Below are 14963 nucleotides of genomic sequence, written 5' to 3'. Positions count from 1 at the left end.
TTGTGCACAACAACCCACTGCACAAGATATTAGTTGCGGAGGGTGTGGGGGGGAGGAATTGTAGTAATGCCAATACTTCTTGAATATTATAAACCTGGCTTATCAGCCCGACGCAGAGCTGGAATTTGTCTCTTCCTGTGCTGCATCTCTGCTTTCTGAGAGGGGCGTTTAAATACAGGCTGGAGACGCAGCCTTTCCAGTGTGCTCTGCTGGGCTGTGACAGCAGCCGGGCTGCTTGAGCAGCTCTTTTTTTATTATTTGCACTAATTCCTCCTCAAAAAGGAACTTCTCGGGGAAGAAGGCTCTGAGACTGCATGTCCCAACAGTACCCGCTGAAGGAGGTGAAGGGGGACACGGTTTGCTTCGTACCTGGCTCTCCTCTCTTCTCCGTCCTAATGGAGCCAGCTTCTTTTTGTTACCCCCGGCTCACCTTTCTCCGCTCACCCTATGGCCAGTTTGGGGCGAGCGCTGGCTCTTCGCAGGATTTGGCCCCGTGGCCGCAACGTTTGGTGACGCAGAGGTGGACCGGGCCAGTGGACGGTGCGTGACTGGTGATGAAAGGGTTGGGGATGGGAGAGGGGTAACATGGGGCAGCAGAGAAGTCCACTGAGATTTGGGGGGGCTTTGGAAATGGTGGGTGAGGAGGGAGGCAACGCAGCTAGGACATCGGTGTGGTTGTGTTGATGCGTTGTCCTCTCGGACCTCTCCTGGTCGTGCTTGCTTGGCTGCTGTCATCTCCACCAAGGAGCAGCTCCAGTCCCTGCTATACCCTCAGACCCGAGCAGGCTGGCCAGGGAGAGCTGATAAACCACCTCAGTGCAGAAAAAAATAAAAATAGAAACTGATCTTAGCCAGTCTTTTGTTTCATAAGCTTGTTCATTTGGTGAAATGAATCCAGCAGTGTTTGAAACCTGAAATACCTGCTGGAGGCTAGGCAGGCTTGTTTCACCTTTAGGGTTGTGATGCTGTCAACTCTGTCCTTTAAACTGTTATTAAAGGTATCAAGTGTGGGTATAGGGGAAGGTATTAAGCTCCTGTATTGCAGATTTGTCTCGCTACAAGGAAGTACCTTATAAAAAGCATCAGCTTGGTTCATAATTTTACATGTTGCTCTGCTGCAAAGAATCTATATGGGGAAGCTTGGTAAATCCTGTTTTAGGAGCTGAGCCCTGCTGTAAGTGCTGATCCCAAGGACACGAGTTCTGACTCAAACTTTTTTGGGGGAAGGTATCGGGCTTGATGAGATGAGGTCCTGAACATCCTGATGTAGCTTTGAAGGTGGTCCTGCCTGGAGCAAGGAGTGGGGTTAGAGACCTCCAAGGGTCTCTTCCACCCTCAAATACTTTATAAACCATGGTATGCTTCCTTTACATCTTATTTACAGTCTGAATATGATGTGCCTTACCTGGAAAAGCTCGTCAGGTGGCATACAAAAAAAAAAATGGAGGAGACTGGATGAGCAGTCTCGGCAGAGAAAATGCGTAGGAGGTGTTTAAAAACATGCATTGCCTGTGGTTTCATGCAGCGGAAACAAGTCTGTAGCAGCGACTGAAAACGAGGGTATGTGGCTGTGAGTAAATCCCGCTGCTAAGAGCAATGCCTCTTCCCGAGCCGTGCCCTGCCTCACCTTGCTTTGCCCTGGGAAATGTTTGCTGCCTCCTGGTAAATATGATCCCTAGGAAATTTTTACTTAAGTCACAGTAATTGTCAGAGTTACTGTAGGGGAGTGACCCAGTCTTGCCAGCATTTGGATAACTCGCTGTTTATTTCTGTCTTTTTTTTTTTAGGGTTCTGCTTTTTCTAAGGCTGATGATGTTGCTTTGGGGAGTTAAGTGTGGTTTTTTCCCCTTTTTTTGGCCAGCATAGACCATTCCTCTGGGCTTTAAATATCCAGCTGGGGGAGACTGGGCTTATTGTTATGAAAATCTTGAATTGTTAAGGAAAGTGAAGCAGTAGAACAGGCTGGGGGGTGGAGGGGGGAAGGATGTGGTATCTTCCCTCCGAAGCTTTTTAGGCACTGCGTAGCCTGGACTTGGATATAAGTTTCCCTCGGATGAGGTGAGGTCTCTTCAGCTCTATTTTTTGCAACTTTCTCTTAGAGCACAGACTTACTGCCTTGTTTCTCATTCCCTTATGCAGGCTCCTCGTTGAATGCATGCGTTAACCCTTGCACTGCCACTGCCCATGCAGCTGAACTGTCATGCTGGGTAGTGTGGGGAAAAAAAACAACCCCAGAGCCCAGCCCTGCAGCCGGGCGGGCACCGCGCTCGCAGAGTACAGCGGCTGTATCTTTAAGAAATTTGCTATATCTACCTCTCAGCGGCAGGTTTTTTTCCCCTTCCCTCTCTTCTTCCTGCATCTTCACATCTTCTTGTTTTCCCTGTACTTCTGTCTGTAAGGTACAGTATCTTCTCACTTCAGCTGAGCCTGGCTGCCACAAAGCTTTTTTTTCTTTTTAAGGAGGCACACGAGCTTTCTCCATACAGCATCCAGCAAAAACCACCGGCTCCAAAGCGCAGGATCACTTTAATTATTCTATTCCCCCCCCCTCCCTTGCTATCGGAGGCAAATAGCTCCGAGCAGCAGCGGGGATCTGGGTGGCTGGGGGAGACGACCCAGCCCAAAGCCCAGCCTCGGCCGGGGCTGCGGCGGCATGCGGAGCGCTGCTTCGCAGGAGTGAAGTTAGCGGCTGGCCGGCATCGCCGCTGGGGTGGGAGCCGGGGCTGGAGGTGTCCGTCTGGGAGCTAATGGGTCGCGTTCTCACTCCACCCATTCGCCGCTCGCCAATTGGAAGTGAGGGAGAAAGATGCTCTGGATGGATTCATATTGGAGCCATTGAAAAAGCACGAGCCGTCGCCGCCTCGGCCACCTGAGCAAGTGGCATTCGGGAACAAGTGCGGTGGCTCGGGGAGCAACCGGGAGGGGAGCGGAGGCTGTTTGAACAGCGTCTCTATTAAAGAAGTAGCGCAGGTAAGTTGTGGTCTTAAAAAAAAAAAAAAAAAAAAAAAAAAAAAGAAAAGGAAAAAAGCTATCCAAACAACAAACCAACCCCAAAACCGAACCACTACTGTTGCTGGGTGATGCATTTGGCCAGGAAATCTAGAAAACCAGCTCTGCCAGCTCTTCTATTATTTAATTCACTAAAGTAAGGCAATACTTGATGTATTTTTGATGGGCTTTGCTGCTTGGTGGTGATATCTATTTTCTGTGCCGGATGTCTCTGTGCTGTTGTGTTTAAGGATGGAGGAATACCTTTTGAACTCAATTTACATTAACCAGAGCGCTGTCTTTCAGGGTCTGAATTTAGTTTCAAGATATGCATGGGGAGACGAGCACAAGAGATCTTACCTGTTGTGGATTTTCTCTAATTAATGCTAAAGCATTCTAACAGCCTGTCTGTGAGGCTTTACATACTGATGTTTCACGTGGGGAAAGAGTAGTGCTGAGTCAAAACAAAATGCATGTATGTAATCTGTCTAAAATGCTAGCAAACACCGTCCCTGTTGCTGTAGCCATGGAAGCCATGTAGACGAACCATAAACAATGTCCTAATGAATAACACTCTATCATGTATTGTCAGTTTGTGATTATTTCTCCACCGGACTCAGGCATTTTTATTTTGAGTTGATGATGGACAGCAAAATAGCATCTGGTGCTGCTGTGGTGGTGGTGTTCTTGCTGCTGTTTCGTGGCTCCTATAGACATAGAAACTGTATGGGGTGATTTGTGTTATTCTGCCAAGCCTGTCATGATTTGAAATCCCTGTTTCTGTGGGGAGGGTTGGGGCTGTGGAGGGCAGCTGGGCTGCCATTTCGGTATCCTTTGGACTGCTTTTACCCTTAATGACAGGAGGCGATTGTAGTGGTTTTTTTCTGTCTTGCTTGGAACCACAACTGAAAATGTGTTTGGTGATGGGGCGACTGGGTTCGCTGCTCTACTTCTGTGTCTTCCCATGTTTCCAGTATAGACCTTGGTTTTGACTTGACTTCTGGTTTTGGGTGAATTGGAGCTGGTTTCCTGTTTCATCCAGATGCCTCTTGAGGGGTGGTGGTGGGAAGGGGTGCAGGACTAACTTCACTGCAAAGCTTGGCCCAGTGGCTGCTGCCTCTTTAGCAGCTGTTTTTGATTTTGGTGGCAATAAGATAAGGCATAAAAACTTTATAGTAATGCACTTTGTGTTCCAAAACATCCTGGTACCCTGGGGTGATGCTAGAATGTGAAACTGGTGGTGCTGGAGCATCTCTTCTACCTAGCCTCAAACAAGAGTTCTGGAGCTACTAGTTCACACCTTGTAGGTGCTTAATTTTTACAGTGTTTAACACAACTGAACAACTGCAGGGAGGGAACAGCTCCCTTCCTCTGAATAGCCCCAAGCAAGTGAAATGTTGATGTCTCTCAGTCATTTTTGCAGGTTTTACACAGTGCTGCTGCTGCAGATAAGGGGCAGGTGGTGGAAGACCTGCCTGTACAAGGAAAACATTTCAGCAAAGAAAAATATCTCGGGCACATTTATGAATCCACATTCAATCTTGACCAAGACTTGGGGCCACTGCAGTATTTTTTTTTTTTTTAATTAAGAGTTATGAGGTTTTTGATAGGGCCCTGCAAGCAAAAGAGCTGTCTGAAAAACTGTCAGTAAGAGTTAATGCTTTCTAAATTATTTAAATGTTTCAGGAAAAGTCTACTGGTCTGTTCTTGGGCCTTTGCCAGCTTGTGGGATCTCTGGAGGTATTTGCTTTCTTTCCTCTCCATGTAGCACTTATGCAAGAAATCCTTGCAAGTCTTAAATCACTTTTTTTAGAGGGCCCAACAAAATGAAATCTCCCTTCATCCTGGGGAAAAAAGGCAAATAGCCCAAATTCTCTGTCCATCAGCCAAATCCCGAAGTGTCGTCGTTCCCCCACTTCTCAGCTTGTCCTGCTCACCTACGAAACGCTGGCCAAGAAACCTGGCGGAGGAGGAAAAGATATCCCGTTAGCAAAGCAGCTGCACAGCTCTCAACTTACAGGATCGCTTCCTCTTGCAGCTCACCTCTGGGAGGCACCCTCGGATATTAATTGCTCGGGTGGGCTAAACTGGGATGAGTCAACCTGGACAGCTTGGTGCTGCTGGTAAATCCAAGCACTGCTGACACCAACCTTTAGCGTGCATGGGTGTGTTTTGGGGGGAGAGGGCTCTGGTTGCTGTCACTGCTGCAGAAAGTGATCTTTTATTAGATGGCTTTATTGCGATAGGTGTTCTGGAGGAAGCCAGGGAGGGGATGAAGAGGGAAATTGTTCAATGCAGTGAGGAAAATGCTTTGAAAGCAGACATGTCTGATCCCTGAGCTTGTGTGTGGGTGTGTGTTTGGGAGTGAGCAGGCAGGAGGATGCTTCCTGCGTTATCCTTTCAGGGTGATGCTTTCTGTTTTCACATCCAGTCACTGTAGAAATTAGTTCTGGGGTTTCGTTTACCAGAGTGACCGTGGTGTGATTTAAGACCTCCTCATGCCATTTCTCTTCATTAGAAGAATGTCCAGCTCCTTGCATATAATCCCTGATTTGACACTTTAGTGCCTGCTGAGCCATGAAGCTCTAACGTGTATTCCACCTGGATGGGGACTGGCATCTCAGGGTGGTCACACTGTGATGGAGGACACTGTTTAGATAGATCCATGGAGCAAAGCTTTATGCCCAGGTGACTGGTGCACTGTGGTGTGTAGCCTAGGAAACGTCAGAGGGTTGGTGTCACGTCCTCCGAAAATCAGAAACGGGGTGCTTATGTGTGTTAGAGATGTTTAGTTTGGGGCAATTTGGACCTCTTAGTCCTAAAAATGGGGTTTTTTGGGAAACAAAACCCTTGTAGGAAGCAAAGAGGTGGTGAAAATCCTTTAGAAATACTGCTGGAAGGGGGGGCAGGGAAGACAAGTGACACATCTGTGCAATTCTATGTATGTTAAATATGCATAACTTTGAAGAATCGCTCTTCAGCGGAAACATCCTCTCCTGTAAAGACTGCTAGAGGACTTGGCCATGTCTACACATACGGAAAGAAAGCTTGTGTCCCTGCAGCTCTGAGTCTCTTGGCTAGAGCAGTAATTTGCCACTGTATTGGGCTACTTAAAAGCACCTTCCTTCTTGGCATCTGCTTTGGCCAACACTTTATAGTCTTCTAAAAGCTTACCAAGGTGAAGAGTTTTGGAGTGGATTTAAATCTTCCTGGGTCATGGCTGTCTTCTAGGTTGTTTTCAAGATCTCAAAAGTTGATTTCCTGTAGGTGTTTCCATGCAGGAGATGTGTTTAAACAACCTGTTTAGGTAGAAGTCTCCAACAAAAATCCAGTATAAGTATACCACATCTCTGCCTGCATTAACCCTCTAGTCATGCCACGTGGGGATGTTGTGGGGCTCTGCTTAACCCTTCCGTGTGGCTATGCCACCAAGATGAATGAAGAGCAAGTTGAGGGGGGATAGGGCTCTGGCGTGTCTCATGGAAGAAGGGTTTATCCCTCTCAGCCTCTGCTCAGGATGAGACATGGATGGATGTGTCTGCACTGAGAAGGCATGTGTGGTGCTCGCACGGGGAGTGAGGCTGTAAAGCTGTAGTAAAGAAGAGTCCTCTAGTTGATCTTGACTCTTACCCCTTCAAGCCTAAACTCCTTGGAATGTAGCAGTACTAATATTTCCCATTTGGTGACTTACAAAAGGTCTTTTTACCCCTTTTAAGTTTTTTCTATTATATTTTCCTTTGTCTTTATTGATGCAAATCAGTGCTTTCTGGGGAAAGGCCTGTGTTTGGGCTTGCCACAGGCTCATACGCTGTATTTATGGGGCACTTTCCTGCCCAAGTATTAACAAGCATGCCTTACTCATCTTACACTTCCTTGAATTACAGTGATTAGTTTTGAAATGCTCACTTGTGTGGTTTGTTTTTTTCATCTTTCTGTACACCTAGAGAGGTGTGACAAACACGGGTAAAATCTCAAGCTCTTGTCCTGTATGTCAACTGTTAATGCCCGGAACAGCAGCATAGGGGCATGCTTCTCATCTCTGACTGTGCCAGTATGAGCTGTGCTTTCACCAGTGTTTTCCAGTTGAAGTATGCGGGGCCATAGGAAAGGATCAGCTGCTTAAGATGTAGATAGAAATGAGAAGAGGTAACTTAAGGCAAAATAGCTTTTTGCATGCTGCTGTCCATTCATTCTTGTTGACTTGAATGGTTTTAAATCACTAGCAGCAAATGTCTCCACCAGGAGAACTTGCTGCTTAGTTCTTCCCTGAAAACTGCCAAAATCTCGTGTGTTCTGAGCACAAGTGATGCTATGTGGGACAGCCCTGCAATATTGATATAATTTGACCCGATTAGCTACTCGGTGGGATCAGATTTGCTGCCTGTTGAGCTCTTTCCCTGTTCTTTTGCAGCAATGCAGTTTTGTGTTACAAAAGGAGCTTGAGGCTTCCTCGTCCTCCTGCTGTTGAGCTCCTGCTGTATACAGAGACTTTTAAACTCTCAGTTGCAGGCTCATTTCAGTCAATGCTCCACATAACTTTAAAAAAAAAAAAAAGTTCTCTCCTGCAGGTTTCCCTTAGGATGCTATTCCTTGTGTGTGTGGTTTTTCTCTTAAGTCTGGTTTGCTGCCAACTTTGGGTGGAGGGAAGGGAGCAGCATTATTTGGTTATTGGGTATCTGAAACACATAAATTGAGGCTCTCCACCTGCCCCAAATTGCATGAACCGGGGTGCAGTTCCCTCATCAGTTGTGCTACTGCAGACTCCCTTGTCTTGTTAATTCATGGTGGGCTGGAGAGAACAAAGAAGCGAGCTCAGAGTTTAATATTAAATAACCAGGTCTGGTGGAGCCTTGGGTAGGGATAGTCTTGTCCTCTTTCCACAGATCTAAACCTTAGATGACACAATACACTTGTTCAAGCTGGACTTGGCCCTGGATCTGTTTGAGGTAGTGAGACCACTTGCAACATTCCCCATTATGTAGGGAAGCTGGTGCCCAACTATTTAATGGTAGTGATGGATGCTTTTAGCATTGATTGACAAACTCCTGGAAGTCAGCTTGAAGTGGCCTAAACTTTGCTTCAAAGCTGAAGCCCTGGAAAGTAAATTTATTTATTTTTTCCCTCAGATAACTGGGCAGTTCAGGCTGCCATGCTGAGAATTGACAATTCCTCCTGGGAGGAAATTGGGAAAGTCTAAAGGCTTTTTCAGCTGAACAGGTGATTTTGTTGTTGTTGTTGTTGTAATGTCTTGCTCAGAGGCTCCAGGGTTTTGCTTTATTGACTGTAAGGCAAGACATTGCATTTGCTAATGAGTTTCAGAAATGCCCCTTAGTTTCAGCAAAGCAGTGTTTGTAGAAGGTGGTGGAAATTGGGATACTGGAGCACACCCTGAGTAAAAGCTGAAGGTACCCAATGTTTTCCTATCAGTACTTACGGGGTAATTAAATGCTCCAGATGTCCAGGCTGCCTATGTTCAGAGGCAACCCAAGAGCAGCCAATATTAAAGGGCCTGTAAATGAAAAAGTACCTTTCCAATAACTCTTTCAAAATGGTGTTGTCTGAAAGTAAACGCCAATTAAATATCAAGACTGCAGAACTTGAGGACATTTACTAGAGGAAAGTCATAAAAGCTGAAGTCTGTAAGTACCACTTGTAGAAAACTTGTTAGAGAGCTGTGTTTTGGTTCAATATAAGGCTTGTGCTGCAGAGGGCTGTTTACTTGGAAGATGCCAGCAGCAGAACATCGTAATTGAGTTACTGAAGTATCCAGAGAATGTGCTTTTATTTGTAATCCACTAATATTGCAAGGCTCAAGAGAACTTTTTACTAACCTTAAAACAAGAGAGTTAAAATGGGTTATTAGATCGGAGACACGTTTCCCACAGGAATTTAATAATGGAGGATGGCATGGTAGGGTTTTGTCTGTTTTTGTTAAATGCAAATGTAAAAATGGTAAGAATGTAAGAAATCAGGAAGTATACCCACTTCTGGTCTGATACTTCCCACTGCAGATCATCTGATTCATCCTAGCTCTAATACCAAGCACCTTAAACTACAGCAAACTTGATTGTCCTACCAGTTAAGAAGTAAACTTCATATACCTCCCCCTTGGTGGCCCTTCAAGTCACTGCAAGAGCTTCAAGTCAAAGGGCAGTGACTTCCGAAGTCTTGAACTGTATCCCGAAGTCTAGAGAAATAAGCTTTGTTTTCCACTTTGCAGCATTTCAGTGCTTCACCTTGTCACTTCCACCTTTGAATTCACAGTGCTCGTAAAGGGATGAGAAACTAGACACAAGCTCTTCTTTGAAAAAGCTAAGTGGTGACGCTTTTAATGCCTGTCCAATTTAGTCTTGTCTAGCAGATTGCTGTAGGGAATAAGGTAGGGTGGCAGTAGAAACTTATTTGCTGGAGTAAGTTAACTCTTAACAATTTAAGAAGTGTTCTTCATTTTTAGAAGAGCTATACCACATGCTTTTCGGCAGATGATGGAAGATGGCACCTTTTCTGCCTTTGGACAGGGAGAGTCTGGTTGTCCTTGTAGGTGTTTGAGAGAGTCTGAAGAGTGAGGACATAGACCTCTTGGCGAGACATACTGGAGGCATGGGAGTGAATTTGTATTGTGCATCTTGGCTCCTTGGGGTAATGCTTTCCAGCTTTGTCTCTAGAAGCCTGACCTTATGTCTTGCTGAAATTACTTTGCTTGGATTTTTTTTTTATTGCTGAAATCTGAAAGAATACCTGGGGGTAATAGAACTAGTGATATGGATTTGGTGGATCTGAGGGAAGTGGTGTGCTGTTGTGGAGACGGGGAGCTCCCACCCTGTGGTACTAAAGTGCTCCTCAGACTGTAGGTCTCTTCCTGCAGCCTGGAAAGGCTTCTAGTGCAGGGGCTGATTTATATGTCATGGAAATACTTCTGCAACCTCAGGCAAACACTGGAGCATTGTAATGTTGATCTCTAATGTATTTGGAGACTCGTATTCCTGCTTGGGCTTCCCTAAGCTAAACAACTGCATTGATTACTGCAGCGTTTTATAACTGCCCCTTGATTGAGCTCTTTTAATTTCAAGAGCGGAGGTGATGGGGAGAGGAAATGCATGTTGGGAGGTGTGTGTGTGTCGGGCTGTGGGTACATACCTTATTGCTAGAGAAAAGAGGACTCTGTCTTGCTGTCAGTTCCACACAACTTGAACCCATTGCCCCTCTCTTCAGCAAAACATGACTAAGGAGCTGAGACCTTGGACATGAAAATCCCATAAGCCTTGTAAAAGGAGAGGCACGTGGAGCCTGCTGTTATGTTTGCCTTGCTGACTGCTATTGAGCACGCACTTAAGTGCAGTCTAGCTGGCCTTGCCCTTAGCTAGCATCCCATAAGCATAAGCTATGCTTGCTTGTGCTAAACTGATGAGGAAATATGGGAAGAAGGGGGCTGATGCGTACGCAGGAAAGATATTAATCGCCCTTTCTCCCAAATCTGTCTCCTTTGTTCTGCTGAGTTAAAAAGTTACATGGATGTGCTTTCTCTAGGGTCTCAGATGTAGATGATGTAGCCCCCAGTTTACCCTTCCTACCTCCACTTCTGCTAATGCGTTGACCTTTAAGCTAGTCCCATAGCTCTGTGTGTGTGTCTGGACTTGTGTAAACGCCCCATCACCTTTTACCTCCTGGGCATGTTACACACCATTCCTGATGTTAATGTGCGTAGCCCCTTCCGTGGGGGTTGTGACAACTTTTCAAACAGCTCCAACAAGACTGTTTTGGAGTCTGAATCCTGTTGGTGCTATGGGACAGCATTACGTAGGGACAAATTACCAGGGCTGGACTTTAGCCAGGACATAGTAGGGTGAATGCCTGACTTTTTTCCCAAACGTGCCATTGCATCTTTAATTACAAGGTTAAGACCTCTGGTTTATGACTCATCTGAAAAAACAGCACCTCCAACATAATTGCCTGAGCATGTTGCCTAGGGGACTATCGCTCATTAGTGACTCAGAGGAACGAGTGCCACCTAATGAAATGGCACTGCCTGTTGTAATACCCCAGCCTTGCCCTTTTCATGCCTAGTCCAAGTAGCGACCAAATCAGAGTCTCCCATGAAGGTGCGACGTCAACCCAGGCAACGCTGCAGCTAGAAGGTATTTCTAATGAAGAAAGCAACCAACTCTGAATTCCTGCTCGTTGGGCATTATCAACCCATAGAAATAATTGTGTTCAGTTAAAGAAAAAGCAAATGGTGTCCCATTTTTGCCTAGTGAAGGATGAACATGTTGCTTCAGGCTCCCTCAGAAGCCATAATAAAAATGAGAAATTGATATACCATCCTGGTGGGATTGTTGGTTCCTTGGGTAATCTGTCTGACCGGGCCTATTTTGTTTATTTTTTTCCTGAAATACGTAAATGCAATCATGACACAATAAGACCCTCTCTGAAAAATTTTCCTTTGATCATTAGCATGCTAATCAGTCTGGATGGATCTTCTCCTTCCCTTCCAGGTGGAGGGAAACAATTGACTTGTGTAATGGGTGCCCCTTGGCCACGTTGTGTTTGTTCTTCCAAGCCATTGTTCTGGGATGAACTTGGAACATTGTGTTTCTCTCTTGGACCAGACACTTGAATTGCCCTTGGGTTTGTGTGGTGGTTTGGTTTTTGTGGGTTTTTGTTCTTTTTTTGTTTAATGGTAATCAGGGTGTCCCTCCACGAACTTGTGCAGCCAAATGCTGTCCGCAGTCAAAGGTCTGAGCCACGCTAGGCTGCGACAAGTGTTAGGGCTGGAAGGTGCTGCCGTCAGTGGTGTGACTTGTATCCATCTGGCACACAAAGGCTCCCAGTGGACCAGGATGAATTATGATACTTGAAAAAGTGGCATACTGTAAGAAGGGGGGGGGGGGAAGCACCTAACTTATAAGCCAAAAGTTATGGGGTACAGAAATGGTCTTTGGGAAACAGTCTCATACCTCAAACGAAAAGCAGGAAGCCTAATCTGTAGAACAATAAAGCAGGCAAAACCTCTTTCCTTGTTGGCCCAAATTCATCCCAGGCTTGCGTAGGTAATGTTTGATTAGCCTAATGAAGTGGGGAAAGACAGAGCACATCTATTCCTCTTTCTGATTGCGTTTTGGCTGGGAAGAAGCATATAAAGACACGGCATCTAGTAGCTGATTTCTAAGGGACTGCTTGGGTGAATCTTGCTCAAGGCTTGATACAGAGCTCTGTTAGCACTCTGTAAAACGGGCCATGCACCTGTACAGAAAAGCTGGTGCTTCTGGCTCATGCAGTCTGAACTGTCAAATACTGTTAGTATTAAAAACAGCTAGGCTGGGCTTGGGTACCAGACTTGGATCACACCTGAAAGCAGGTGCTTCTATGCTGCTTGAACATCCCTTTGCATGGTAAATACCTGGTTTGCCAGCAGTTAATTGCAAAACTGACTCACTAACAAATAAAGCATGTTCCATAATGAATCATGGGGATTCTGTCCTGGTGCTGCTGTGTTTGTGGGTTTGCTCTTGAACAGTGTCATTTCCCATTTGTGGCTTCCTCATGAGACCCCATTGGTGCAGATGGTGTTTGCTGCAGGTCCCCAGCTCAGCAAGCACGCCAAGGAAGGCTACAGTGTTCTGGTGCTCATCTTCAAGTGCCAAGCGCTGTTTTGGCATATCCTAATGATTAGAAGCAGTGGAATAGGATGTGAAATCCCATTCTTGTCTAAATTGAGTTGTTTTTTCTAAATTAAACTGGATCTTTTTATCTGAGTATAAGCTGTAACCTGTATTTTATTGTAGCTTGTATTTTTTTATAAGTCTTGTAGAGGCTTAACTTGTATTATTTTTGGATGTGTTTGTTCAGGTTTCATAGGTCACTGAGATGATCAGGCTTGTCCTGACTTTTAGCCTTGCTGTTTTGTGGTCCCAGCCCAGGATGCCTGAGACTGCTTAACTTTTTCAAGCAGTGACTGTATAGTACATACTGGTAAATGCAGAAGTCAATAAACAAAAGGTTAAAGTTGCCACATTCAGAAAATCTGATGCCTGCAGTATTTTGGGACTAGCTTTCTACTGTAATCCAGTCTTACAGTGAGTTTAGCAGTAAGGTGAAGTCATTCAGCTTCTTGATGATTGATAATTCTTGTGTTCTTTTTTTTCCTGTATTTTTAGAGTCTCCACCAGCAGCGATGTCAAGAAATGGATACTTCTTTGAAGAGAGTGGCAAGTATTATTTGACTTCTTTATGCATAGTATTGCCTTAACGGAGGGAGAGCTGCACTACAGGGCTAGCTGAGAACTTGAACAGGTGATACAAAATCCACTTGGTTTAAGCAACATGCAAAGACAGTCTTGCATGGTGGTTGTGTAATGTGGTACTGGAAGCAGACTCTGCGTTTCTAAAACCTCTAGATGTTCTAGATATTCAAAGCAGTAAATCATCTTCACGTTGTCATCAGTGGCTATTCTGGGTGGCTCCTTGTTTTTCAAGTTCTTTCATGATGTTTTCCTGTAAAGCAGGCTGGCAGGTGTATTTTCTGTCTTTTTCTGGAGTGGAGATCACTTGTAGGTGTCAGATCCCTTTGGAGACATCCTGCCAAGAGCATCGGGCATATGTTGGATGGCTCTGGTAAATGCATCTCTTAGTGCAAAGTGCTCTCTAAGATTTTTTTTTTTTTCTTTGAAGCAAGATTAAGTTGTAGTGTTTTGAAACTTTTATCTGCCTCAACAAAGGCAGCTAAGCTCTCAGGGATATTGTACTGATAAAGGGCCAAATTATCATACAGCCAAACTTGAAGTGCAGTGAAGTCCCAACTTCTCTCCCGGCTTTGGAGAAATAGCATGTGTGGGGGTTGTTAGAGTGAGATCATCTTGAGAGTCCAGTCTCTTTAGGATGTAGTCTCTAAGGGCCTGGGGCCACTTGCCCTTGCGAAGGTGCGATGTTTGGACTATTCAAGGGCTTCCAAATGGTGAGAGCAGAAGACTAAAATGTTCCACCTCTTTAGGCCTGTAGATGCTTGCTGCCATCACAAGAGTCATCTTTCTTGTTCCAAGGGGGCAAGCCTTTAGGAAAGGGGAAGCTGAATGTCTGCCAGATGTCAGCAGCAGTAGATCCAGCATTGTTATTGACAGCGCTTCCTTTGGCACTGTCTTGCTTACCTTTTCTGAAAGAATTACATGAAGCCAATTTCTAGGAGGAAAAGGATAAAACTGGAAACAAGTACTCTCGGCTCTAGTAAGAGGTCTTTTCAGAAGGCTGGATTGAGTTGCAAAAGGACAGAAACCAATGCCTGACCTCAGGGAGGTTTATTTCTTTGGTATTTGCAGGTTTTCTGAGGGCATGTGGGGCACAAGGACAGGGTAGCCCTGCTCCTGCCTTACCTGGCTTGCTTGTGGCCCCTTGGGATGTGGTTGGCTCTTGAGGACTGGGAAAGTAAGAGGGTGGTCCAGGTTGGGACCTGGAGAGATGACTAAGCCTCCAGCTCCTGTACGACAGCGGCGTAAGGGCTTAGGGAGAAATGCTGGTTTTGGAGGAAGGACGAAGGTGGCTGCCTTCTGGAGCCACCTGCTTCATCCCAAGCCCTCCTGCCCCAGGGGACACAAGCGCAGCTGTCTGTCCCACCACCTTATGTGGAGAGGCTCTATATGCCCCTTCCAAGACTCATGTCTTGTCTTCCTTGAACTGTCCAAACAAAAAAAAGCAGATCTCTGGGTGCTTTTAGAGCACATGGTTGTAGCTGTGGCATTCCCTGTGCAAAGCTCTCCTATGAGATACACCTTTTTGTCAACCTGGTGCCATGGCAGTGAGCATTTATTTCTGCTCTATTTGTGTTATTACTCAGCTTCCTCCTTTGTCTTGAGGAGATGGCACCTTAGAGCTACAATTAAGGCCCTCATGAAACTGTGTATGCTTCTTTGCTGTTGTGCTTCTGCGGGGCTTGGGGGAAGGAGGGAAGGTTGCTTAGGAGTTCCTCTTCAGCCTGCATGCAGTAT

The 14963-nt window shown here is 45.6% G+C and overlaps 1 protein-coding gene across 1 annotated transcript in view; it reads left to right on the top strand.

The window, feature by feature from the left end:
* Positions 1–314: 314 nt before the first annotated feature.
* SLC4A11 (solute carrier family 4 member 11) overlaps positions 315–14963 on the top strand; it is a gene marked incomplete at both ends in the record, with an annotated part of 91872 nt that continues 77223 nt past the window's right edge. Inside the window, 2 exons of the mRNA XM_081999387.1 lie at positions 315–540; positions 13143–13193. Of these exons, the coding sequence (XP_081855513.1) occupies positions 315–540; positions 13143–13193 (277 nt within the window). The remainder of the gene's footprint in view (positions 541–13142; positions 13194–14963) is intronic.

The sequence above is a fragment of the Phaethon aethereus genome (genome assembly GCF_964289735.1).
Source record: "Phaethon aethereus genome assembly, chromosome: 4".
Lineage (NCBI taxonomy): Eukaryota > Metazoa > Chordata > Aves > Phaethontiformes > Phaethontidae > Phaethon > Phaethon aethereus.
The sequence above is the reverse complement of the archived record's forward strand: the minus strand, read 5'-3'. Positions and strand labels throughout refer to the sequence as shown.